Raw genomic sequence first — 26,160 nt, 5'->3', positions numbered from 1 at the left:
TTACAAATATATAAAGTTATAAACTCATAAACTATTTACTATTTACTATCAAACCGGGTCGAAGCGGGTACACTCAGCCGGTTGGGTGCCCATTGTCATTCTTAAACAAATTATGTGCCCAAATTGCAAATGAATAATCTTTTTTTTTTTTTATTATATTTATTAGGGCAAATTCCACTATCCCCGTACTTTGGTCCGGTATCAATTTACCCCCTTATATTCTCGATTGCATCAATTTTCCCCCTTGCACTTGAAAAATTATCCCAATGTGTCCCTCGTTGTTAGCACCGTTTGGTCTAAGCTCTGAAATTACAAAAACGCCATCCCTTCCAGTTGAAATAATTATTAAAAAAACAAAAAAATAAACAAAGTAAAAAAAAAAAATCAAAACAATGAGAAAGTATAGTCCACGACGACAACCACAAATTTTTTTTTATAATTATTTAAACTGGAAGGAGTGATGTTTTTTGTAATTTTCAGACATTAGACCAAACGGTGTGAAGGTCAAAGGTCTCAAAACTAACAGCGAGGGACACATTTAGACAATTTTTCAAGTGCTGGGAGTAAACCGATGCAATCAAAAGTAGAAGGGTGTAAAGTGATATCGAGTCAAAGTATGAGGGTAGAAAGTGGAATTTACCCTATTTATTATTATCATTTTGAGTACCAAAAGTTCAATTAAAAATTGAAATCTTCAAGTGATGCTATCGTCCTCACAGATTCTCCGGCGGTTCTGCTGCTCCAGCGCCGTCGCCGGTTCTTCTCCATCATCATCGCTTTCTACTCCCCAGAAGAAACGCCTCGTTTTCCTGGGTTCCCCTCAGGTCGGTCAAACTCTCTCTCTCTCTCTCTCTCTCTCTCTCTCTCTCTCTCTCTCTCTCTCTCTCTCTCTCTCTCTCTCTCTCTCTCTCGATGATAATTTCTGGGTTAACTTCATCTCAGGTTTCCGCTTCTGTTCTTGATGCCCTCTTCAATGCATCTTCTGCCCCGGATTCTATATTTGAGGTACCTTAATTTTTCTGATTTCATTTTTATTTTTTTATTTTTTGTATATCTGATGATTCATATAGAAGATTATCATATCAAAGTAGTTCAATCAATTTCCAGCCAAGGATCTTATCACATTGTATTGTATGTTCTTCGCGCATCTCTAAGTTTCGAAAAAGAAGCCTAGAAACGTAATTTTAATTTCTCGAAGCATTAATTAGTACAAGAAGGTAAAATCCAAGGTCATATGTGAATTATGACCAGATTCAATGCAATCCATGTTGATCCAAAATGTTTCAAACATCGTAAAAAAAAAAAAAAAAAAAAAAAAAAAAAACTCGTGCACGAATCGTTTGTTTACATAAAACTGTTTTGTACAACTTTCTTGAAAGTCTATATTCATACTCCAATGCTTTTCGATTTTGATTGTTTCTATCTGTTGTCTTCGAACGTGTAGCACAATTACTTGAACTTACTACGATTTTAAGTGTAACGAGAAATTATAGATAGAAAGAAGAAAGCATGGGTATAATCTAGTTCGTTCGATCAACTGTTCAATTTCTCACATTACAATGACCACCTATTTATAAATAAGTGAAGAAATAAGAAAAAAAAAAAGAAAAAGGAAATCAGTCAAATTTTGATCAAAGAACAAATTTTTATTTAGTTCCAGTTCTTGAATGAACATATTATATATATGTATATGTATATATTTGAACAGTGTTAACAGTAAGTAAATAATAAATGTATTAAAAACATTTTAATACGGTTCAGATTGCAGCAATTGTGACACAGCCACCGTCGGGAAGAGACAGGGGTAGAAAGGTATTGCCTTCTCCAGTTGCACAACGTGCTCTCGATTACGGATTTCCTTCTAATTTCATCTTCACTCCACTTAAAGCCGGTGAGGTAATTAATTACAAAGTAAATCATTAACTAGTCTGATATATTTCAGAATCTCGATACTCGTATATTTCTTTCGGTTAAAAAGATTCTCATATATATAAACAAATATTATGATTTGCAGGAATCGTTTCTTTCGTGCTTTCAAGCTCTGGAGCCCGAACTTTGCGTCACTGCTGCGTACGGAAATATTTTACCGATAAAATTCCTCAAGATCCCATCAATGGGTTAGTCTTTAAATACGTTGCCGTAAAACGATAATATATTTATAAACGAAACGAGAAAAATGATGTTAAGTGCACTCTTGTAGGGACAGTGAACATACATCCTAGTTTGCTTCCACTTTATCGAGGGGCAGCCCCCGTTCAGAGAGCTCTGCAGGTTCGTGTTCCCTTTCGTTTGTGTCCCTTTTATTTGTATTTTGTTTTTATTTTTTTAACTTGGTGGGAAAATGCATTTCTTGTACAGGATGGCGTAAGAGAAACGGGAGTTTCGTTAGCGTTTACCGTTCGCCAACTGGATGCGGGCCCCGTTATTGCTTGTGAGAAAGTGGAGATTGATGATCAAATAAAGGTATTTACGCCATGCATTTAAGTTGCTATTTTAGCTTAAATACTCAGTTCTGTGACAAAGCTTTGCGTTTTATCTTATTGCAGGCACCGGATTTACTTCAGTTGCTATTCGGTCAAGGTCCGTTTTTTATGTGTGTGTGTGTGTGTGTGTGTGTGTGTGTTTGTGTGTGCGTGTGCGCGTGTGTGTGTGTGTGTGTGTGTGTGTGTGTGTGTGTGTGTGTGTGTGTGTGTGTGTGTGTGTGTGTGTGTGTGTGTGTGTGTGTGTGTGTGTGTGTGTGTGTGTGTGTGTGTGTGTGTGTGTGTGTGTGTGTGTGTGTGTGTATACTTGATGGTTTGTTACAAAATGTAGGAACGAAACTTCTGATCGGTGAGCTCCCGTCAATATTTGATGGTTCCGCGAAATCTAAAGCGCTTCCCCAAGACGAATCTAGAACTACGCTAGCTCCAAAAGTAAGCTGACATTTTATATTTATACCCGAAAAAAAATTTGTTTGAAATGAATATCGTCCGATAAAAGAATAATTAATTAAATTGTAAGAAAAAAAAAGAAGAAACTTTGAATCAACCCTGTTTTGTTTCTTGATCCAGATAGCTCCAGAGGAATCGTGGCTATCGTTCGATCAAAAAGCTATCGTACTTCACAACAAAGTAAATAAAGCCTTTCAATTTATCCTCGATTTTGTTCTTTACAATATCTGTATCTTATTTACGTGCGACTCTTTTCAGGTTCGTGCATTTGCAGGTTGGCCCGGAACCCGAGCAAAAGTTTCGGTTCTTGATCCAGAAAGTGGGGGCCACAGTAATACAGTAGAACTCAAAATCATTACAACAAGAGTTTACGAGAGTAGTGAAATTCCGAGTGGCGAAGCGGATGATCTGTTCTTTAGAAAAGGCTCGTTGATATTCCCATGTGGTGGCGGTACAGCATTAGAGGTGATCTTTTCATCTTTTATTTTTTTAAAATAAATAGTTCGAGCGTGGTTTACGTTTTTTTTTATTTATTAATTTCTTTTTTTAATGACAAATAAATCATATTTTTATAGGTGTTGGAGCTTCAGCTTCCGGGTAAGAAAGTTGTAAACGCGGCCTCGTTTTGGAACGGATTGAGAGGGCAAAAGCTTAAGAAGTTGTGAATCGCTTTATCGATCAATTCGTTTTGCAATACTAGGTAATAAATGACCTTATTACCCCCCTCATCATCTCTTAATTGTGTCTATTTATTTATTTTTACTGTAGATTAGCATTTAATTAGTTGGTTAAATTGAGTAATTTGAAGGAGTGTTAACAGAAATGGATTCAAATTGCTGGTTTATCGGCATTATTGATTATTTGAAATTTTTTTTTTTTTCTCGTACGACTCGTGGGCTAAAATGGAACTTTGCACCGTATCCAAATTATCGATCGATTAATTACATGAAGATTGAAGTATTTTATATCACTTTTAGTCATTTCCGTCAATTTTCCGTTGGTACTAAAGGAACCAAGGATGTGTCTATCACCGCCTTAACTAATGGACTAACGATAAATTGACGGAAATGACTAACAATGTTCAATTATCAAAACATGAGAGACCAAATGTGTTTTTTGTAAACATGGGGGACCAAATGTAAAATTAGTGCAAACTTGAGGGGTGGAGATTGTAATTTCCCTGAACTTTTCATACCGAACCTCATTAATTAAAAGACTTGATTAACTAATAATCTTGCTTAAATTTCATATTTGTTTGAATGAAATAAAACACTACGGGCAAATTACGGCCACCCCTGAGGTATGGCCAAAATTACGATAACCCCCTCTTGTTTGGGTAATTACAGTCATCCCCTTTTTTTAAATATTTTTACATAATTACTTTATGTAATTCGATTATTTACTGAACCAAATTGTATATTCAGTTTGGTAAACGGTATGAAATGTTGGCGTACCGAAGTTTCCGTTCAGTTTTACCGATTTAACATCCCTAAATTTACCTATGGAGGGGCATGTTCGTAAAATAATATATAGTTTATGGGTGATTGTAATTACCCGAACATGAGGAAGGTTTTCGTAATTTGATCATAACTCGGGATGGCCGTAATTACTAATTTGCCTTGAAACAAAACAAGTTAATTTTTAATGGTATATTGAAGTTAAGAAGTAACAAATTATTTATTTATTTTTTTAAATTTAATACAATGACAATTTTGCCCTTATATTGTTGAAAATATTCTAGTTAGACACAGAATCAAGCAACAGAAGCAATTAACCAATAAACAAGCGAAAAGCAAAGGCACACACATCGAACCAAAACCAAAGTAAACACTAAAACCACTTTATTACAACCTTTTTACCCTCTAATTATCGTATCATAATAAACTAATCACAATTATCCAAAATCATTCTTTACCCACTAATCATGAATTTGCAACGCCATGCACTTCACTTTGTAAGCAATTATTAATCTTCTAATTTAAGATTTCCTCTCTCCATTTTAAAATATAGGCCAAATTACAAGGAGCCCCTGAAGTGAGGCTTATTTATGAAAAAAACCTTTCTTTTGTTTGCATAATTACGAGCACCCTTTTGAATTAACGGGCTGCAAAAAACCTTATCAGAAACCCTTATGACAAAAAAAAAAAAAAAAGGATCACAAATTCAATCTTTTGATTTTCTTACATTTGGCCCCATATGCAATATGAAGCCTTAAACATAAATCCTTATGAAGCAAAAAAAAGTTAGTTAACAGTAAAAAAAAAGTTTAAGAATAGCTTTTTTTTTTAAATAAATTATAAAAAAGATTAGAATTGTTTTTCAAACATTACAATTAGAGCCCTAAGGATATTCTGCTAATTACAAAATGGATATTACTTGGAATCTATTTAAAATTCCATTATTATTAACTCACATAACTGAGGGTAAATTCGTTAGACGAAAAGTAATTAAGCCTTGCCTCAGGGAATCCTTGTAATTTGATAATTCCAATGAGCATTTATTGTATTTTTTTCTTAATTTCGCCCTTACTCTTCTTAAGACAATTGATAGGAAAACAATTAATGAGAGGGTTACTTTAGTTATTTTATGATGATTTTTCTAAAATCGGGTATATTTATTAGTTCTCTTAATACGTATACATCAGCCCAAAATGATAAATAAAATGGAAAGGAGGAAGTAGGTATTATTTAGTAACAATTCTTTATACATCAAAAAGATAATTAGCTTTTCTATTGAGGCCCTCAAAATAGTAGTATAAATACCAAGAACCCCTTCTTCTTTGCTCTCTGCGTGAAATCAAGAGCAAATAAATATATAAAAATAAGAATAATAAAAAAATAAATAAATGGGTGCTCTTGACTATCTATCAAACTTCTGCACTGTCACAAGCCCTAGAAGCAAAAGGAAATCAATGCAGGTAAAACATATCAGCCATGCACATACATACATTGCTTGTAAAACACACAGAAAACATGTGTGTTTGTGTGTGAAATGTGGTTGTATATATATAGGGTTTTCTATTTTATTTTTTTTATATCGTACGATCGAGATTTTGATCATCGATCTTTATTCGTTTCTAATTTGTCAGACAGTTGAGATCAAAGTGAAAATGGACTGTGATGGATGTGAGAGAAGAGTCAAGAATGCTGTTAAAAACATCAAAGGTTCATTATATATTATATTTATTAATATAATATCAATTACCTCTTTTTTTATTTATTTACTTATTTCTACATGCACAAATATTAACTATAAATAAGCAATATTCTATCTTTTATTTATTTATTATTATAAAAAAAAGAAAATCATGAGGGCTGTTTGGCTTAATAACTTCTTTCAGGAGTGAAAACCGTGGAAGTTAACAGAAAGCTAAGCCGAGTAACTGTGAATGGATACGTCGATCCAAACAAGGTCTTAAAGAGAGTGAATAACACAGGAAAAAGAGCTGAATTCTGGCCTTATATTCCACACAATTTAGTTCAATTTCCACATTTATCTCAAGTCTACGACAAAAAGGCTCCGTCTGGTTACGTAAAAAACGTGCAGGCGTATCCTATTCAAAATGCAACTGAAGAAACAATCACATATCTATTCAGTGAAGATAACCCTCACGCTTGTTCGATTATGTGAACTTATTATAATTTAATCTTATTATTATTATTGTCTAATTTTGTTCGGTATTTTGCTCCTTATGGATGAGAAAATAATTAGTGTAAGTACTTGAGGCATATCAGATGAATAAATCCATCAGTTTAGTTAACTTTTTTTGCCATAAATTTTGTTTTATAATTTTTCTAAAACTTGTTGTTTACATTTACTTTTGGGTAAATTACAGTCACCCCTAAGGTGGACGTAAAGAAGATTTATAATTGAGGAAAGTAGTTATAATTATTTAAACATGAGGGTATTTTTGTAATTTAACCTTACTTCAGGAGGTAGCCATAATTTATTCTTTATTTTTTGAAGCATGTTGACTTCAATTAATTCGTTTTTTGGAACAATGTTTTCCACAGTGGGGTTTACTATTAATAAATTATTCCATTGCACTTTACTACTAAGCTTTTTCTTTTGACTTTATTCTAAAAGATTAGTGATTCATGGAATGAGAAAAGAAAAGGTTGTTACTTTTGTATGTGTTAGCTTAATTGTTACTGCATGTTGTTAATTTATGTAGGATAATGACTATAATATTTAATTAGGGGTTAAATATGTATTAAAGAAATAATTAATGGAAATAAAATTAGTGGAACATATTGTATTTTTTTTCTAGATACTAATTATTAGAAAATGCCTTCTTCAACCATCCTTTAGTTACAAAATAAGTACATATAATGCTCAAAATATTATTATTGTAGCTTTATAAACTGCGTCAAAATATTATTATTGAATGATCAAATTAGATTGGAAGAACATTACTACACATAGATTCGCCACTATTGGTTACTATCTTTTACGATACTATTTTCCAAAAAAATACGATTTTGTAGATGTTACACTTGATAAAATACACTAGACAATTTTGCATCGTAAATCTACACATATAGTCCGCATACAAACATGTGGACGTGCGCAAACACCAGAATGAGTAGCTATCTATACATAACACTTTTATTGTAGGATCCTAGAAAATAAAGATTTGCCAAGTGCAACATCCAACAAACCCAAAAACTCTAACAGGGTGTTTGGCTACACTTGTAAGATGTTTAATAGCTAGCTTATAAGTTCTTCCAAAATGTTTGAAAGAAAAACGCTTATCAGAAGTTTAAAATAAGCTGAGCCAAACGAGCTCTAATTCTTATTCAAGTATAATTAGTGTGAAGAGGTTCGACGTTGACCTATCCGTTATAGCTAAAATTGTGGTGTCAATACTATTCGAAGTGTAACTCAAATCTTTCCCGAAAAGCAGAGGTGAAAGAGAAGGCAATGGTCAAATCAACAAGGAAAACGAAGGTGAAGCGGAGATTCCGAAAGAAGACTTCTCTTTTAAGTTGCGTTAACAAGAAAAAGATTCTTGTGCTTATACCATCCGGACTATCATATAATAATTTAGATGTGATTAAAGTGATTTTCATTTGCCAAAATAAAGTAGGGATCTATACCCTCATTCATATTAAGTGGTTTATATAATTAGTAAACTTCTCTTTCATAAGAATATATAATTAGCAACCTTACTATCCCGGAAAATAGTCATTTTGCACCTCACTTTTTCATTGGCTTCATACGAATCTCGTAAAATTTACAATATCGTAAAAAAACCTAGAAACCAATATTATCATAATGAAACGTCATTGGCGAAACTACATATGAGCTCGGGGGCCGTCGTCCCATTCTTATGTACGCCTTTTTGAAATAAAATAAAATACTTAATTTGTACTTTCTAATTCAAGTTTCGATCAAATTTTATTCTATAAATTCATATTTTTTTTATTAAACAGCTAACTATGAAAGTCCATAAACTAAAATAACGTTAAAAAATAGAAGTAACTGTTTTTTTTTTTTTAGTGACATTCTTTCAATTATGTAGGGCTGTGCGTTGGTTGGTTTGGTTAAAAACCAGCAATAAAACCAACCCAACCCATCCAACCCACTTTGTCAAATATTGGAAACCGTTATCGACCCAATTTACATGGGTTGGGTAATGGTTGAAAACCAATTTAATGGGTTGGTTGGTGGTTTGGTTGATGGGTCATCCATCTAAATATTTTTTTATTTTTTTTAATATTTTATTACTTGTTACAACGTTATATCTTTTATAAATTAAATGCGACTAGTTCAATAATATTCAAATAAAAAATTCAAAACATTACGGGCATATACATTGCAATTAAACATAAATAGTTCAACGAATAATAATCGTCCAAATATTTAGACTATATGTCTTAAAATTAAAATAGTTCAAATTAGATAATTAGGTTAGATTTATTACTTTTAGGATTTTGGTCAATATTAAACAATTTAATAAATGTGATATAAAATAGAAATTTGAAATTAAAAATATTAAATATTTTAATTAAAATTAATAAATAATAAATTAATGAATAAAGTTGGTTGGCCGATATTAACCGACTAACCAACTTTTTAGCATATTAGAAACCATTATCGACCCAACTATACATGGGTTGGTTGACATTATCGACCCAACTTAAATGGGTCGGTTGATGGTTGATTAACCATCACAAATTGTGGGTCGAAAATGGGTTAGTTGATGGTTAAAACCGATCCATGCACAGCCCTACAATTATGAATTATATTTGATTCTTAAATATATCAAATTTCTATTTAGTACTAAACTTTTATTATTTTAGTAGGTCATGCGTCCATCCACAAACATTTCTTAATTTTTAATTTTAAGAAATTCTAATGATCATATATAATGGAAACACTAAATTTTAACTTTTCTCTAATTGAAGTCTACAAATATATACTTATTTCGTCAAAAAAAAAATTGTTTTGTTTTATAACCTAAAAACATCCTCCAAAAAATCGGTGGCGCTGCCCTCGAACCCCTGACCGAAAATCCTCTTAAATTCTTGGCCCCCCAACCGGAAATCCCTAATTTCGCCCCCGACTATTGTAAAAGTATGGAACCTTGACCCATCGCCTATAAACCCCCCACAATTCCTTTATTAACTTGACAAAAAGCTGGGCAATTTTTTCCTATTTCAAAAGGTAGTTCAACATTTATTCTAGTTTAGTATTTATGTAGTAAAGTTTGCAATTTTAATGAATCAAATCAAATGAAACGAAATACTTTAATGTTATTACATGCACAAAACAATAACAACGAAAAACATGACAATTTCTTTCATGTATGATAATTAATTAATTAATTAATACATCTAAAAGGAGTAATTTAATTTAATCCATTGCCAGATATACATACAACATATTACACACAGTAAACACATTGTGCGTGTGTGGAAACACACACAGTCATGCATAACTGCTTGTTCTGTAGACTAAACTGCATAATAAGTTGGTTGTCTGAAATATTCTACTGCCAGAGTACTAAAGTACTTTAAACAGTTTTCACAGGCAACAAAAGGAAGACTAGAAATCAGTTATTGAGACCACAATTCATTCTTCACATTAACAAAAACTGAAAGAGAAACAATGTGGAAAATGGCTGAGGATGAGTATAACAACTTCAAGTTTGTAAAGATTGAGGTTTGTTAATATTGTATACCTATTAATTATTATCTCGAGTTTCTTGATATTATTAACATTTATAATAACAATGTGTGTTTTGTTATTCGTTCGCAGACGCACATTTTGAAGGTCCGTATTCACTGTCAGGGCTGCATGCACAAAGTGAAGAAACTTCTTCGAAAGATCGAAGGTGTGGATTTTTTCCCACAAATTATGCTTTCTACTAAACTTCAACTCTAAATTCAAAATCAATCTATTATTAGCATAGAATAGTAGTCGCGTTTATTTTGTTTCGAAATATTTCATTCAAATAAGCCGATTTCTCCCCCATACAGAAATGGAAATGTAAGATGCTCCTAAAATGATATTGTATCCATAAACACTTAATAATTAGCCATGATTAACTAAATAATTGGACTTCGTTTGATGTTTGGTAAATCCAATAGCTTCTCGGGTCGACCCGTAAGTATTATGTTATCATGCCTTGTCCTTCTCGTAGGCAGATTTTTTGTTCGACCTTTCGGGGTTCAATAAAATAATAGGATTTTCATATGATTATTTAATCGTATCTTGGTTAGTCCTATTTTGGCAACCAAACGAGGCCTTGAGATATTCTCTCTCATTTTGATTCAACTGCTAATAAAATACCTCTTACTCCAAACAGAGTATAAACTTTCTGTTTTACTTTTCAACCACAAAATTAGACTCCGACACCTAGGGCTAGGCATTTGGGATCGGGATTCGGGATCCCGTCCCGTCCCGATCGAAATTTTACTATTTGGGACTAAAACTTCGGGAATTCGGGATTACGGGATTCGGGATTGGGATTAGGAACAAATACGGGATCGGTATTAGGGAATTGGTTCAATTCCGATCGGGATATTTTAATCCCGAATTAGGAAAAAAAGAAAAAAAAAAAACTAATAAAAAAATACACACACGCACACACACACACACACACACACACATATATATATATATATATATATATATATATATATATATATATATTGTGAAGGAGATGACAAATACAATACAAAATATATTGTTTCAACTTATTTTTAAATTTTTAAATTTTTTTTTGTTCCAAGTTTTGTGGTAAAATTAAATAAGGCAAGAACAATAGTATGTATATAATATATTCAAGTTGGTTTAGTATATAAAATAATAGTAATGGAAAAAAGATGCAATATTTCTTAGTTTTTAGGCAAAATATGGGATTTCCCGATCCCAATCCCGTTTCCCGAAATATTTAGGGATACCGATATATTCGGGATTTAATAGTTTGGGACGGGATTGGGATTTAAAATTTCTATCCCGAATCCCGAAATCCCGATCCCGAAAATCCCGAATTCCCGAAATCCCGTCCCGAACTCACCCCTACCGACACCTATCCTAAGCATTAATTAAGACAGCCCTAAATCACGCTTTACGTTTTTTTTTTTTCATTTTTTTTTTTTTTTATCATACAGGGGTGTATGAAGTGGAAATAGATGCTGAAGAAGACAAGGTAACAGTTACGGGAAATGTCGACCCCACAATATTAATCAAGAAATTAGCCAAATCTGGCAAAAACGCAGAGCTTTGGGAAACAAGCCCGAATGACTGGATCGAGAACGACACATACCTGAACGGGATGCAGAGTCCGATGTATAGTTTCAATTCCTCTGAGCTCGAGAATTATCTAAGCAACAATCAGAAAGCAGAAACAGAGATGAACGAAGATTTCTCGGACTGGAAACAAAATGACATCAGCGATATGGAAAGTATTACCTACACTTCACCCCATCCAGGTTACTATGCTCCTGCACAATTCGACAGGCTCGAGAACTTCTACACGGGGTGGCCAGCTTATGCGTATCAATACAATTTACCTGCGATGATGGATAATAACATGCATGCACCGTCGTACAATTATACATATCCTGTGATATACACCAACATGCAGAATATGTATCCGACGAACAGCTTGATGCATCCACCTAACTGCTTCACTTACGAGAATTGGAACGGTCATACATTCGGAATGTAAGATTCGACTCTATAGTTTACATTTGTTTCTGCTTTTGTAAGATATTTTAAATTCTGGCTGGGAACTAAACGAAATATATTTAGATATTTTCTATCGAACTAAACGAGATATATTTATTTATTTATTTTAAGGATAATTCTAAAATTAAGTGCTTAATTGCTAGTATTACTGCCTCGTAGTAAATCCAAAGAGCTCTATTGATTTTAAAATTCAACTACAAATGACAAAATGTACATTAGTGAAAACATTATGTTATATCGTCAATAGGAGTACGAAAGGATGCTACAAGATATCTAGTTAACTAAAACTTTTCGCGTATTAGTGAAAATTGGAAGCCTAGATTTCACCTCGTTTACTTGCACATGCACACGGGGACTAAGTTTGCTTCTTGTTGTGAATTGAAATTGGAGGGACAACCAACGTTGGTATTTCGTACTTCAGTTCATGTATTCATGCACTCTGTGTCATCCAAAATCTCTACCACTGGAGCATACTGCAGAAAATTGAAACATTAATGAACATAAGTGAAACGAATATTGATTAAAGTAAAATAATCTACATCATCGTATACATACCTCGTCGTCTTCGTCAAAATAAATTGCGTCAGCTGTACTGTTCGGCTGAAAGTGCCAACCTAAAGTGTCCTCAAGCAGTGATTTGAGTCTTCTCGTCTTTCACAAGATAAAAGGAAAATTTAAGCCATACGTTATTTCATTTTTAAGGGGCATTTTGGAGCTATCGAATAATTGAACTATCACAAGCAAGTTTTTACATGTTGTGACCCCAAGATCAAATAACTTTGTTTTGTATTTTCTAAGTCAAAGCCAGAAATTGAAATCCACCATATTGCAGTTATTTAATAAAAAAAAGTAGGATCGGCATTATTAATATTTGATATTATATTACAATAATTCAATATAACTATAATTCCCTTAAAATTGTATAATAACTTGTCCTTGTAACCCTCAAATGGCAATGACAAATAAAGAAGTAAATCCCTACTATTCAAGAATACATACCGAAGAGAGAAGGTCCCCATCAACAACTGGAGCTTCTAGTACCAGGGAAAAGAAATCCTGCAATTAAAAAGGTATAGCACAGTAAGCCCAATACTTATTTAACGAAGTAATACTAAATTTAGAAAAAAGGTTTAACGAGTGTAAGTGGTAAATTTCAGATTGATTGTTAGTCAAGTAGTATTTTGAACCTAGATTGGAGACCGCATTATGATTAAGATCATCTAATACTAACTGCAGATAAAAGAGTATTTATTTCATCCCCGTGACATTACCTTGCAAATGCAGTGCAGAAAGCTATCAGAAGATAACCAGGACTCGTCCAACAACGCTGACACTCCTTCAGGCATAGCACCGATCTCCTTTTGGTCCTTTTGAAATCCACATTTCAGCTGATAATATATGACCTTAATAAACTGTTAACACACAATTTTCAGAATTCAGAAGGAAGATTTGACGAAAAGGATGAGAAATATCTCAAGTAACAATAGAATGCTCCTATTGTATCGTAATTGAATGCTCCTATTTATTTTTCTTTTTCTTATGTCGAAAATAATGTCGTAGTTTCCTAAAGCGGCATATTTGCAACAATAACAGATAGATAGATATGAACTTCAATAGTATACCTTGGTGAATAGCCGACTCCTGGTGCGAAGAGGCTACAAAAAAAGGAAACAACAGCGGTGAGGAATTGCATATGAAAAATATTTCTAACACGTGTTTCAAATCCATAAAGGAGAACCTCCACGAGAGAGATATTTATAAAAACTCTTTACACAGTGAACAGAATTATAAATACTGAATAAATATATTTTTTAGATCTGCCTTGTCAAATTATAGTATCTCTGAAACGAAGTACAGGTAAATTGCCAATCATATCCATGAATAGACTTAACAGATGTACAAGACACTCATATAGGTTAGCAACGAGCTACAACCCATATACTACACAAATTCAAACACTAGCAGAAGTTCAAATTCCGCAGAACCAAGTTATATTTGAGAATCCCCGACTATTTATCTTTATACTCAGAGCTTTAGCAGAGAAATCTGTAAGGCAACCTATAGAACAATTTCACTGAATAAAGAAACAACATAGTAGTACTGCGTACAAAGTAATGAAGTTTTTGCTAAGATTAGCGCTTCTCCAAGACACTCTAAACTAAATATTAATTTTGAGATAACTATAATTTTGTTGCAAGCCAATTTTCAAATTTGGGGCCAATCTTCATATAATTGATAGATTCTAGAGCATTTAGGATGGACAAAGGTTTCTCTGCTATGTTGATCATTTTTGCACGGAAAACAACTAACAGAATGACAACTTTTTATAGAAAAGAGAGTGCAGTTTGTCAGATAAATATGGCGATTAATTTAAAGATCCGACGATGGGGACTTACAGCTTCTGTGCAGCCAAATAAGAGACTCGCTAAAAGCTTCCACTGTAAAAATGCATCAAGTGATTGTCCCATCTGAATATTTTTGCATAATTTAGTATGTGAATGTTCAAACAGATCCATATTCATGCATAGCAGAAAAGATCAGAGGGCAGAGTTCTTTATTACCAGAAATGCAATGAATGCAAACTGCAGTTCTCCTAAAAGTGCATTTTCATCACCTCCATATTCTTTCATCAATATTCTTTCCAAGAGATGCGTCTGAAAAAGAGAAGAATACTCCCTAAATCAGCATACTACAAAATCTCCAATTTGACAAATAACAACATTCAAATACCTTGTCGAGATTCAAACTGGTAAGCTCTTCCACACCTATGCCCTTTTGCTTGACAATCCGAGGAACTGCAGTGTAATAACAACCTCTTCTTTGGGACTTCTCTTCAGGCACTGAAAGCTTGCTGTTCTTTAACTGCTCGGCCAATGTTTTCTCCATGGACGTTTTAGTTGACTTCGCAAACATATCAGATTCACAGGCAATTGTGATTTCTCCTCCAATAGGTTCTGTAAAGTGTACATCCAGTAAAAATCACTAAACATAAGGACAGACCTAGCGGCATAATACACATCAAAATTCCAGGCCTACATTGTTACACGAGAAATTCAAAAACAATTCAACAAATGCTAGACAAAAGAAACACAAAGTCATCCTCGGAGAAAAATATTCAGTTTCTCCAGTGAGTGGAATGGTCGCAGCTTTACTATAATAGCTACAGCCAACAGGGCCTCTGTGAGAACTGAGAACTAATTCATTTTGGATACGTAGAGGCACATAATACCCATAATTTTTTTTTGTATTCGCCATGCATAGAGTCTGCATATCTACACCAAAGGTGGTCAATAAAGAAAAAGGCCAATTACATTTTCTACGAATTTAGTTGCAGAGATAGGATTAGAGTTTCTTCATTTATTGTTTAATGTCTAATGCCTCTATTGATGTAACTAAACTTTTATTCATCTAGAAAACTATTGGTTCTTCATCTCTTACGCAAGTTGTGGCAACAACTACAAAAGTCAAACTAGAACATGAGACTTAATCCAGACTCCACCTCAGACAGACAAAAAGAATATGAATGTCATATGGCTACAAACAAAATACACATCACTGTAACCCCCCAACATTTAATTTGCTATTTAAGGATCCGATTTCTTGCTAATTCACACTGTTTAGTAATCCTCTCTGCTTAACATAATCCCAGTCATTTATTTGAAAATCCAACCGAGGAATGCAACAAACTATGGTCCAAAAGGAAGTAAAAATCAACTTATGATGCAATTCTAGGATCGGGATTCGGAAAGAGAGTAACAAAATATCAATTGACCAAATATGAAATAACCTACCAATGCGCTCAATTGTATCTTTGGTGATATAGTTTGACAGATGAATCCAATCGGCATACTGGCTCAATGTGTATGGTCCTAGCTGCTTATCAAATTCCAACTTCTTAACCGCATCAGAGTATCTTGCTTCCTGAATAAAAAAGAAAAGGTTACTTAAAGCATCAAAACACCGAAATGGAAGTAAGTGTGTTAATCAGGAAAAACGTTTCCTACCATTCTTTAAGATGGTGACCTAAACTATGTCTATATCCCCAGAAGTTCATGAGATCTAAACTAGAACAATGGACCAGCCAAATTGAGCTTACAGATACATCATTCATCTCTATTACTCTATATACTAAGGCAGCTAACCATGGGAAAATAAATTCAATGATCTTAGTAGCTTTCTGAGTAAACATAAAAAATCCATCTCAAATAACGAAAAATGGAAAAGCATGATTACTCGCATAAAACATGATGCTAGTAGACGAGCATATTCTACGCACACACTAATAGAGTTTTGAAGTACAAGTCAACTTCTCAAAGTACTTAAAAGGCTCAGGCTTCAAACAACGACGGATCCCTAAGATATGACATTTTAATAGCCACTTTATGTGCATATACATCATCAGCGAAAACTCAAATAAGTAGTTTCACGACGACTCACCTCTTCTTCTGACAATTTGACAAGATGCTCTTCCTCTTGATCCCATTTCCGAACAATAACCTGCCACACAAATTTTGATATATAAGGTTCGTCGTGTACGCATGTTTTCTTATTGGATGATGGAAATTAATCTATCACAAATCAATAACAGAGGGTAATAAATAAACTCCATGCATAAGCCAGTAATCGACCAAAAAATAACCAGCGGGAGAGAGCTAAAATGATAAAAACTCGTACGGAAAATCTCATCTCGGCCACGCATCCCTATTGGCCATGCTCAGTAATGAGTCACCTTATATGAAAAACATGCTCATAGTTACTGCAGTTATTACTAGATACTGGCTTCAAATGATCCACCTTCGTCAGTGGTAAACAAAAACTGGTTCGATAAGACACAATAATGTAAGAAACTTTGTTACTTTCAGTTTATCCTACACCATAACCAGCAGATTTCATTATTAATACTATGCAAACATGCGAGGTTAATGATTGATTAAAATCAAATGTCACCTTTGATAAGCATATTTATAAGACATCAAATAGGTGTCCAAATTTCTAACTATCATCCTACAATTCACCATTAATAAAGTGATAAAATGTATCGAACAAACAATCAGGCAAATTACAAAAGATTTTAGGCGGTCTGCATGTGAGATAACTAACATAAAACTAGACATAAAATTCATATACACAGACAAATATTTGAACACAGTGGCACTTTAAACAATTGGCATCACAAAGAAACCATCAATAACCGAAAGATGTAATAATGCTAAAAACCTGTGAAAGGCTGGCATCAACGAAGAAACCAACAACAGGAGAAAACTCTCTGCCTTCCCTGCACAATCATATATACATTACAAATCAATATATACATTACAAATCAGCTTATCCAAATTTACAACTTAGGTGGTGTTTGCAAAAGCTTATTTAAAAGTAGATGTTATAGATTACGAGTTAAGTTGGTTTTAAGTGCTTATTTGGAAAAAGTTGGTGTTTGCAAATTGGCTGGAAAATCAACTTAAACAGAAAAAGCAGGGTCATGGGTGCTTAACAAATTATAACTTAAAGTTGCTTATTTTAAGAGAAGCAAAAGCAAAAAGTTCATTTTGCAAACACTTAAAAATATATTATGAGCAAAAAAAAAGTTTATAATCTATTTGTAAAACCTTTTGCAAACACCACCTTAATCAACATTACAACAACTCTACTTATTTCTTGTAATGGAATAACACAAACTTGACACTTGCAATCAAAATAACAGCAATTTAAGAAAAAAAACAACGAAAAACCTGTTCGACGCGCTGTAGTAGATGAAGTGAATACTAGGAGGAATCATCTTGATTCCCTTAAAATTAGGACCCGATGAAAACATCTGCAAACCAGTAAATCGAATTCAACATCAATCATATCGAACTCAATCACAATTCAGCAAAAAAAAAAAAAAAATTAAATTAAATTACTGGAGAATAAAATTTCGACACACAACACAAACCTGGGTATCGATGCCGATGAGTGTGTACTGAGGAACGTCGAGAAGAAGTAGGGTAGCGCCATGCTTCACGAATTCCAGAGCTGCCTCTGCGTCCATTGATGGTGATTTGAGTTTTGGCGTATGTAGGGTTTTGTTGTGGGATTTTAAATTCTCAAGGTTTTTCAGCACTGCGTAATTGCTAATTGCTTTCTTCTTTAGATTGTGTGTGTTGATTTTCCAGAACAAAGACAGATGGTTCAAGCAAATAAGTCTAGTCGTATTGAGCAATGTTTTGAAAACCGGACCGAACCGGCCGGTCCGACCAGTCAACCGGGAACCGCTCACCAATCCGGATGAAAATATAGTTGTAGGGTTTACTTTTTTCCTTTTTTGTTTGTTTTCTTAAAAGAGAATACAAAAATTAAATGGGAAAAAGTAAGTGGCAAAAAAATAGTCACAAATATACATACAACTCATACAAATTTAGGTGGGTCTTACTGTATATTAATCAATTCTAGTTTATTCCATTGGTTCCAAAAAAAAAAAAAATCTTCAAATGGTTTAATTAATTTACGTATAATTATTTATTTATTTTTTCCATATATTCAATGATATTTACATAATTAATAATTAAATTAAATCTTATAGATTCATGTTAAAGATAAGTATTTTATTTTTAAAATATGTTCCTACGATAATCACTTGAAAATTATTTATAAATAATAAAAAATACAAAATAAGTAAAAACCCAGTTGGACCCCAGTTGAATCGGTCCAACCAAGACCCAACTAGCTCTCCGGTTCGATGTCCGGTTCGATTTTAAAAACATTATTGAGTCTTTTCATAAGTCCACATTTTATATGGCTTATTTGAAATATATATTAAAAAAAATCAATTGTTTAATAATTCCAAAATGTATATTTGACCAAGTATAGCGTTTCGTAGACCGTATTTTTCTTAAAATAATGTGTGTAAAATTTAATCGAAACCAAAATATATGCACTATTTGTTTGTAAGGGGAATTCGCTATAGTGTTGAGAATCACTTAGCTAAATTGCCTACTTTAAATGAGGATTTGATAATTTAATATTTAGGGGTAATATGCTATAAGTCCCTCAAACGAAACTTAATTTGAACTAAATGATAAGTCGAAATTCATTTTTTTAATTAAATCTTTAGTTTCAAATAATATATGAGCCACATCCCTAATTTTTTTTTTAATCCCTATCTTGCCCTTTTAACCTAAATTCTCTAACCTATATATTCACGTTTCTCCAATTCAGATTTATTTCGTTCTTTTAATATTCTCCCACGTTCTCTCTCTCTCCATCTCTCAAACGGTTCTGCACATCTTTTTACAATTTTTTCTTCTCTCATCTATCTATCTCTATATCTCTCTCTTGTTTTCAAGACTAGTAGCACAATGAAGGGGCAATAATAGACGAGGCGGCGGCGGGGTCTGTGGTGGTTGAGGCGGCGGCGGGGTCTGTGGTGGTTGAGGCGGCGGCAGGGGCTGTGGTTGTCGAGACAGGGGTGAGGGGTTGTGATTATTGAGGCGGCGGCAGCGGGCTATGCTGCTATGGTGGTCGAGGAAGCGGGGGGTTGTGCCGTTGTGGTGGTCGAGGCGGCGGCGTGGCTGTGGTGGTCGAGGCGGGGTGAGGGGTTGTGATTGTCGAGGCGACGACGGCGGGCTATGTTGCTATGGTGGTCGAGGCGGCGGGGGGCTGTGCCGCTGTGGTGGTCGAGGCGGCGACGGGATGTGGTGGTCGAGGCAGCGGCGTGGATGTGATTATAGCGGAGATTTGATGGAAAACATATATTTTTTTACCATTTGAATCTGATTTTCTTGATCTTCAAGAGATTGTGCTTGATTTGTGTTCAAAGTGGTAGATCTAGGTTTTCCCAAAGTTGGTAGGTGACTACGGTTGTGACGGCTGCAGATGTTGGCTACTAGGGTTTGACGGCTGATGCGTTGAGGATGCTAGGGTTTGGTCGTACAGCGTAGTATACCATAGTACACTGTAAAATACCATAGTACACCGTAATTAATATACCGTAGTACACTGTGGTATACCATAATCTACTTCAGTATTGACAACAAAAAAAAAAAAAAAAAAACGAAAATAGTATCTAGAATAAAATATTTTTTTAATAGTTGTGTGTAAACCATAGTACAACATAGTATACCATAGTATTTTAAAAATTTGCTGAATTATTTAACGAAACCCGAAATTCGAAACATAAGGAAAAAAATTGTTTATAATAATGTAAAAAGTGCTAGAGTGAAAATTGAAAAAAGAAAGATGAGTGAAAGGGTATTTTCGGAATGAATTTAATAAAGGATGTGAAGCAAATGTTTAGTTGAACTTGTCATTTAGTTCAAATTAATTTTGTCATCAGGGACCTATATCTTAAGACCCCTAATATTTATATTTACAACTAGAGTTGTTTTTAGTTTCTGATTTCCAATTCGATTTTAATTTTTGAAATTATTTTCAAAATATAGGAAAATGTAAAAACATTTCTGCAATGACATACTCGCAACATCAATATATTTATTTATTTTATATAATAGATAACTAAATAACACCAAAATTCCAATGTTCCATTTTTCCGAAATCTCTTAAAACGAAATTGAAATTACTTAATCATTTTAGAAAAAAAGAAAATTAGAATTTCGCTGAAAGTTAATTTTGAATCACATCCGTCCGATTTCCACCTCCAGTTACACGCAAAAGAAAGAAAAAAAATCACCTTCAACAACACCAAAATGTTATATTTATTCTTATCGAGCAATAAGAGAGAAGCAAGAAAATTAATCTATTCATTAATCTTAATTCTTAATCACTCATCCCCATGATTAATTAATTAATTAGTAATTAATCAATCCTGCAGGAGATTCCCATCACAATCGTACAAAATCTTGCCGGAAAAATCAAGCGGGCGGCACTTCTCTCCTTTCATAATCCCCTTCTTCCAAACGGCGTCGTTTTCATCTTCTTCTCCGCAATCAACACCAAATTCTTCACCCACATCTTCTCTCTCATCCTGCACTTTTCTCCAAGAAATCATCCTCGCCGCCATTAAAACGGCTTTCCCGCCGCTCAATCTGCCCTTAATTTTCTCCACCACCGCCGCCGTCTTATTTCCACCACCACCGCCCAATCTCACTGTTTTCTGATGATTTTTCTTCTCTCCATGAGAGCCGCAGAGAAAACTCGCCATGGTGAATAGTGAGAAAACCGCCGCTAGAGCAATGAAGAAGGTGACCGGAGCTGGTAAAAAACGAAGCTTTTGCATGTGGAGTGTAGTGATTTCCGGCAAAGGTCTAACCATGGTTGGACTTGGGTTAAGGAAGGAAGGAAGAAGAAGTTGCAGAGAATGTTAGAGAAAGGAAGAAAGAGTTGAGAAGGCTTTATTAGTGAAGCTTCTTTCACTCCCATTATAAAGAATTTGACTTGGAAATTAGTGGTAGTGGACCATTATATATGGCAAATTACGACGATCCCTGACTTATGGTCAAATTACGAAAACTCCTCTCCTTTTTGGATAATTACAGTCACCCCTTTAACTGTGTATTATATTACGAAAAAAATCCTCAAACTGAATTATGATCATCTTGCTTCAAAATGTGGAGATCGAATGGGATGAAACGGGTACAAACTTGAGAATATTCCATATAATCTAGAAGATTTCACTAAATTTGACACCGCAAGAGTGAACGTGTAAGAAGTTTATAGTTAGCGGGTGGTTGTAATTACCCAAACATAAGGGGGTTTTATTCATAATTTGACCTAACTTTAGAGGAGGTGGCCGTAATTTACCCTAATACATATGTATAGATTACGTTCGCTTACTGTTATTAAGTCGAATTAATCAAATAATAAGAGTTAGTAATATATCGGTCGCCAAGATTCAAACTAATTTAGGTGATAGATAAAAGGTGAATTGCAGTATTAAATGCTATTATTCAATAAAATTAGTAGTTGTCGTACCAAATTCCGCTAATTTAATAATATGAGTTAGTAACATGCTCGATTGTCAAGATTTAAATTAACTCAGGTCATATACAAGATCACACCCACAATTAAATGTTAATTTCCGATTATGTTAAAAGATGTTCGGCACTATCCATTGTGATTAATTTCGATTAAAATGGAAAAAAGTGTTTTAATCCATAAAATATTATAGATTAGGATATAGTTATTGTTAAATTTGGAATAGTCTAAAGAAATGATAATAAATCTAAATGCAAATTGCACCCTTAAAAATTTCTAATTTTCGCACTTTACTCCCAATTTTTTTAAAAGTGAATGTCCTCGTTCAAAATGTTATTCTTGTTGCGCATTGCTCGATAACAAAACTCCTATGGATTATTCATCGGAATTGAGTATTTTTGTTGCACGTTGCCCATTTAAATGTTATTTTTGTTGCACGTTACCTCTTAAAAACACTATCTTTTACACATTGCCCCTTTAAAATGTTATTTTTACTGCACAATGCCCTCCAAAAATTATCTTCTGAGACAAAGTGCAACCAAAATAATATTGGGAAGGGGGAATACCCTTTTTTGAATTTTTAGCGGGAGGGAGTGCAATAATGGAAAATTTATAGGGAGCCTAGTACATTTTGTCCTAAATCTAATACAAGGAACTAGACATTATTAACTAACAAATTAGTAAGCAGCACAAAATTAATACGATTCAATCTGATTAAAATTAATTTGATCCATGTAACGAGATCTCATAGTCTACTAATTCTTATATTGAAGAAATTTTTTTCTCATAATTATTTATTGTTAAAGGAGTTAGTTATATAATTATTATTTTTAATCAAATTTACACTTTATGAATATAACATTTATAAGCATATGAGCCATGGGGTCCCTAATTAATTTTGGTTCTACTTTTGGTCCAAAATTATCAATTCACACTAAAGTCGGATTTAAATCAGAGGTTTCAAATATGATAAATGACGGCAAATTTGATGAATTTGTTTAAATTAAAAAAAATCTTTAAATATTTGAAAAATAGATTTATTCCAACAAATTTAAACTTGTTGATATTACAGTTAAAAGATCTCTATAAAATTAATACATTCGACACTAGTAAAATTCTATTAATTTAGCGAAGCGTTAAATTACTGAAATTAATAATCTAATACATTTTTACCTAGTCAGAAACAAAGAAATTATTAATTAAATGAGGTTATTAATTTTATCGAGTAGAACCCTGAATTTTGAACTGAGTCAACGGACACATTGTCGTGTTCTGCCACTCACTCGTGTAGAAAGATAATGGACTTGACGTTGACTTGGGTCAACGATTGGGTTTTGATAAAATTACTGATTAAAATAAACCTACGTGGATTGTACTTAAAGATGGGGTTGTTAAATGGTGACCATCACAATTGAAAATAAAAAAAATAAAAAAAATTGTGACCAATTAGCGACTACTGTACAAAGGTGGTCTTACAAGTGAAGAAAACGTGTATATTAAAATAGCAACTACTGCACAAATCAATAAACGGGCCTAAGCAAGTTGTATACGTTTTCTTTCCAACCGATTTCTTTTGGCTTTTAATTATTAATTTATTGTGGCCTGAGTAGTTAGGAATTAGGATTGATTAATAAATTTGAATTAAATTAAGTCCTAACTGATTACCTTCGTGAAATTATTACGTACATAATAAGGTATGGTTGAGGCCACGTGAAATTATAATTAATTATCAAATGGCCATCTATATTACATACACTAATTTACTTTTTTTTTTTTTCTTTTATCTTTTGTTTATTAATATAATTTATCAAAATCCATTTGTCAGCTATAAACTATGAATAATGGAGTATGATGATATATATATATATATATATACCCTTGTGCAAATTTGAAGGCAATAATTAAAATTGTTGGTTCGTTGGGCCCAAATAGATTAATTATATCTAGACACGGCCATGGGCTGGTTCCGGCCGGTTCACGGTTCACTTTTTCCGAAACTGAAACCAGCCCGTACTACACACAGTTTAGCGGGCTGGGCCGGCTGATACGGTATAATTTGTGAAGAGAGGATAATTGAAGCAAGAAGAGAAGTTGAATAAGAGAAGAAGACTAAGTAAACAATTACGTTCTCATATCTTTCCCTATTATCTACTGTAGCTATATATATATATATATATAGCCTTACAATAAATATAGTAACTGCCAAGCTAAATAATACACGGATAATTAGGAAATATTATCAACTAATTAAGCCACTACTTATCTACCACTAATGATATACTAACTAAATCAAAACACTATCCCATGTATTCCTAACCACCATTCACCAGTACCCACGTACATTGTTGCAACATATCATTCCCCACCGCTCGAAGACTCCTTGTCCTCAAGGATATAACCTGGAAATGTGTAAGGGGTCGTTTTGATTGTTTGGTGGATCATAATTCTCGAATGGCACATCCTCGATCATATATAACTGGGGTCGTTGACAACGATGGTTTGGTGTGAATTTTTCGTCGCAATAGTAGCACAGGCCTTTCTGTCTCCGGTCACGGGCTTCATGACCAGTTAACTTTGTGAAGGTGGGTGGCGAGATCTTTGAATTGTCAATTGTTGACTGGTTGTTTGATGTGGTGGGTGGAGGGCCTAAGATTCCCGATGTGAAATTGGTTGTGACTCTCGAGCTTGTCGGTGTAGTTTGTGAGCGAATGGGTTGTGGAAATTTTTGTTGCAGCATGTTTCTTTCCTCCACGAGTCTTGCAACGCCTATCGCATCTACTAGAGATTTCGGCTGTTTAATTTTCACGTCAAGGCGAATCTCATCGGAAAGACCTGCAATAAAACAGCCGATTAAAAAGTTTTCCGGAAGACCGTTCACTTGGTCGGATAATTTTTCGAAGGCCTCCTGATACTCAACCACTGTTGTAGTTTGTTTGAGACGCGTGAGAGCTTCAGAAGGATTTTCATAATCGGTTGGACCAAAGCGGCTCAAAACAGCCTTGGAAAACTCGTCCCACGATAAGGGTCCTCGAAACTTTGTTAACCACCGGTGCCACTGCAAGGCAATCCCCTCAAGGTGAAAGGAAGCGAGTTGAACTTGTTGCGTTGCTAGAATATTTTGAAATTCAAAATACTGCTCCGCCTTATATATCCACCCCATGGGATCATCACCAGTAAACCTCGGAAATTGTAGCTTCAGATTTGTACTTTGAAGAAGAGTTGGAGATGCGCGTGTTGTCGCTATGGCTGGATTTTGCTTGCCTGTTTGTGAAGATTCTCCCACAGCAAAGGGGTTAACATTATTGTCGGGAGATTTAGGTTGGTTGGAAGAAGTCCTTAGAGCTTGAAGCTCGGTGAGGACAATTTGAAGGGTATTGTGTATTTGATCGAAATTCGATTCATGTTTGGCAAGGATTTCGAAAACTTCGGTGCGAAATTCGGCATTGGATTTATTTCGAGTTTCCATGGAACCTGGCTCTGATACCACTGATACGGTATAATTTGTGAAGAGAGGATAATTGAAGCAAGAAGAGAAGTTGAATAAGAGAAGAAGACTAAGTAAACAATTACGTTCTCATATCTTTCCCTATTATCTACTGTAGCTATATATATATATATATATAGCCTTACAATAAATATAGTAACTGCCAAGCTAAATAATACACGGATAATTAGGAAATATTATCAACTAATTAAGCCACTACTTATCTACCACTAATGATATACTAACTAAATCAAAACACTATCCCATGTATTCCTAACCACCATTCACCAGTACCCACGTACATTGTTGCAACATATCATTCCCCACCGCTCGAAGACTCCTTGTCCTCAAGGATATAACCTGGAAATGTGTAAGGGGTCGTTTTGATTGTTTGGTGGATCATAATTCTCGAATGGCACATCCTCGATCATATATAACTGGGGTCGTTGACAACGATGGTTTGGTGTGAATTTTTCGTCGCAATAGTAGCACAGGCCTTTCTGTCTCCGTTCACGGGCTTCATGACCAGTTAACTTTGTGAAGGTGGGTGGCGAGATCTTTGAATTGTCAATTGTTGACTGGTTGTTTGATGTGGTGGGTGGAGGGCCTAAGATTCCCGATGTGAAATTGGTTGTG

General features: G+C 34.1%; 4 protein-coding genes across 9 annotated transcripts; 3 read left to right on the top strand and 1 right to left on the bottom strand.

Annotated features, from left to right (window-relative positions):
• Positions 1-653: 653 nt before the first annotated feature.
• Positions 654-3,810, top strand: PDE194 (formyltransferase). Its single transcript, XM_012977137.2, has 11 exons — positions 654-824; positions 943-1,005; positions 1,762-1,896; positions 2,015-2,117; positions 2,201-2,271; positions 2,359-2,463; positions 2,547-2,580; positions 2,812-2,912; positions 3,051-3,110; positions 3,189-3,395; positions 3,506-3,810. The coding sequence occupies exons 1-11, from the start codon at positions 702-704 to the stop codon at positions 3,593-3,595; spliced, it is 1,092 nt and encodes a 363-aa protein (XP_012832591.2). The 5' UTR covers positions 654-701; the 3' UTR covers positions 3,596-3,810.
• Positions 3,811-5,677: 1,867 nt separating this feature from the next.
• LOC105953441 (heavy metal-associated isoprenylated plant protein 21) lies at positions 5,678-6,690 on the top strand. The gene is made up of 3 exons (XM_012977102.2): positions 5,678-5,847; positions 6,019-6,094; positions 6,271-6,690. Exons 1-3 carry the CDS (start codon positions 5,776-5,778, stop codon positions 6,558-6,560), a joined length of 438 nt encoding a protein of 145 aa, XP_012832556.1. The 5' UTR covers positions 5,678-5,775; the 3' UTR covers positions 6,561-6,690.
• A 3,254-nt stretch (positions 6,691-9,944) lies between these two features.
• LOC105953476 (uncharacterized) lies at positions 9,945-12,235 on the top strand. The gene is made up of 3 exons (XM_088826320.1): positions 9,945-10,097; positions 10,194-10,269; positions 11,552-12,235. The coding sequence occupies exons 1-3, from the start codon at positions 10,044-10,046 to the stop codon at positions 12,109-12,111; spliced, it is 690 nt and encodes a 229-aa protein (XP_088682446.1). The 5' UTR covers positions 9,945-10,043; the 3' UTR covers positions 12,112-12,235.
• Positions 11,706-18,295, bottom strand: LOC105953474 (AAR2 protein family). Of its 6 annotated transcripts, none has more exons than XR_016034665.1 (15): positions 18,064-18,288; positions 17,861-17,943; positions 17,349-17,406; positions 16,569-16,628; positions 15,923-16,052; positions 14,862-15,085; positions 14,693-14,785; positions 14,528-14,599; positions 13,754-13,786; positions 13,403-13,543; positions 13,131-13,187; positions 12,687-12,782; positions 12,459-12,604; positions 11,853-12,068; positions 11,706-11,763 (listed from the first exon to the last, which is right to left on the bottom strand). XR_016034665.1 is itself a non-coding variant. In XM_012977138.2 (13 exons), the coding sequence occupies exons 1-13, from the start codon at positions 18,157-18,159 to the stop codon at positions 12,554-12,556; spliced, it is 1,194 nt and encodes a 397-aa protein (XP_012832592.2). In that variant the 5' UTR covers positions 18,160-18,295; the 3' UTR covers positions 12,291-12,553. The 6 variants fall into 6 exon arrangements, 1 of the variants encoding a protein (XP_012832592.2); XR_016034664.1 differs by having other exon boundaries at positions 11,853-12,065; XR_016034666.1 differs by having other exon boundaries at positions 11,853-11,953.
• Positions 18,296-26,160: the final 7,865 nt, after the last annotated feature.

The sequence above is a fragment of the Erythranthe guttata genome, chromosome 12, assembly GCF_056151865.1.
Source record: "Erythranthe guttata isolate IM_541 chromosome 12, IM_541, whole genome shotgun sequence".
NCBI classification, from domain to species: domain Eukaryota; kingdom Viridiplantae; phylum Streptophyta; class Magnoliopsida; order Lamiales; family Phrymaceae; genus Erythranthe; species Erythranthe guttata.
Note: the sequence above shows the minus strand (reverse complement) of the source record. Positions and strands in the feature narration are given on the sequence as shown.

What these genes read in the sequence shown, in the direction of transcription:
- PDE194 (XM_012977137.2), top strand. Translation starts at nt 702, where the DNA reads ATGCTATCGTCCTCACAGATTCTCCGGCGGTTCTGCTGCTCCAGCGCC. An exon ending in TTTTCCTGGGTTCCCCTCAG is followed by an intron (nt 825 to 942) that starts GTCGGTCAAACT and finishes ACTTCATCTCAG; the next exon opens with GTTTCCGCTTCTGTTCTTGA. An exon ending in CCGTTCAGAGAGCTCTGCAG is followed by an intron (nt 2,272 to 2,358) that starts GTTCGTGTTCCC and finishes TTTCTTGTACAG; the next exon opens with GATGGCGTAAGAGAAACGGG.
- LOC105953476 (XM_088826320.1), top strand. Translation starts at nt 10,044, where the DNA reads ATGTGGAAAATGGCTGAGGATGAGTATAACAACTTCAAGTTTGTAAAG. An exon ending in TCAAGTTTGTAAAGATTGAG is followed by an intron (nt 10,098 to 10,193) that starts GTTTGTTAATAT and finishes ATTCGTTCGCAG; the next exon opens with ACGCACATTTTGAAGGTCCG. An exon ending in ACTTCTTCGAAAGATCGAAG is followed by an intron (nt 10,270 to 11,551) that starts GTGTGGATTTTT and finishes TTTATCATACAG; the next exon opens with GGGTGTATGAAGTGGAAATA.
- LOC105953474 (XM_012977138.2), bottom strand. Translation starts at nt 18,159, where the DNA reads ATGGACGCAGAGGCAGCTCTGGAATTCGTGAAGCATGGCGCTACCCTA. An exon ending in AGATACAATTGAGCGCATTG is followed by an intron (nt 15,086 to 15,922) that starts GTAGGTTATTTC and finishes TACACTTTACAG; the next exon opens with AACCTATTGGAGGAGAAATC. An exon ending in TTCTGCACTGCATTTGCAAG is followed by an intron (nt 13,188 to 13,402) that starts GTAATGTCACGG and finishes TTTTAATTGCAG; the next exon opens with GATTTCTTTTCCCTGGTACT.
- LOC105953441 (XM_012977102.2), top strand. Translation starts at nt 5,776, where the DNA reads ATGGGTGCTCTTGACTATCTATCAAACTTCTGCACTGTCACAAGCCCT. An exon ending in GCAAAAGGAAATCAATGCAG is followed by an intron (nt 5,848 to 6,018) that starts GTAAAACATATC and finishes CTAATTTGTCAG; the next exon opens with ACAGTTGAGATCAAAGTGAA. An exon ending in TGCTGTTAAAAACATCAAAG is followed by an intron (nt 6,095 to 6,270) that starts GTTCATTATATA and finishes AACTTCTTTCAG; the next exon opens with GAGTGAAAACCGTGGAAGTT.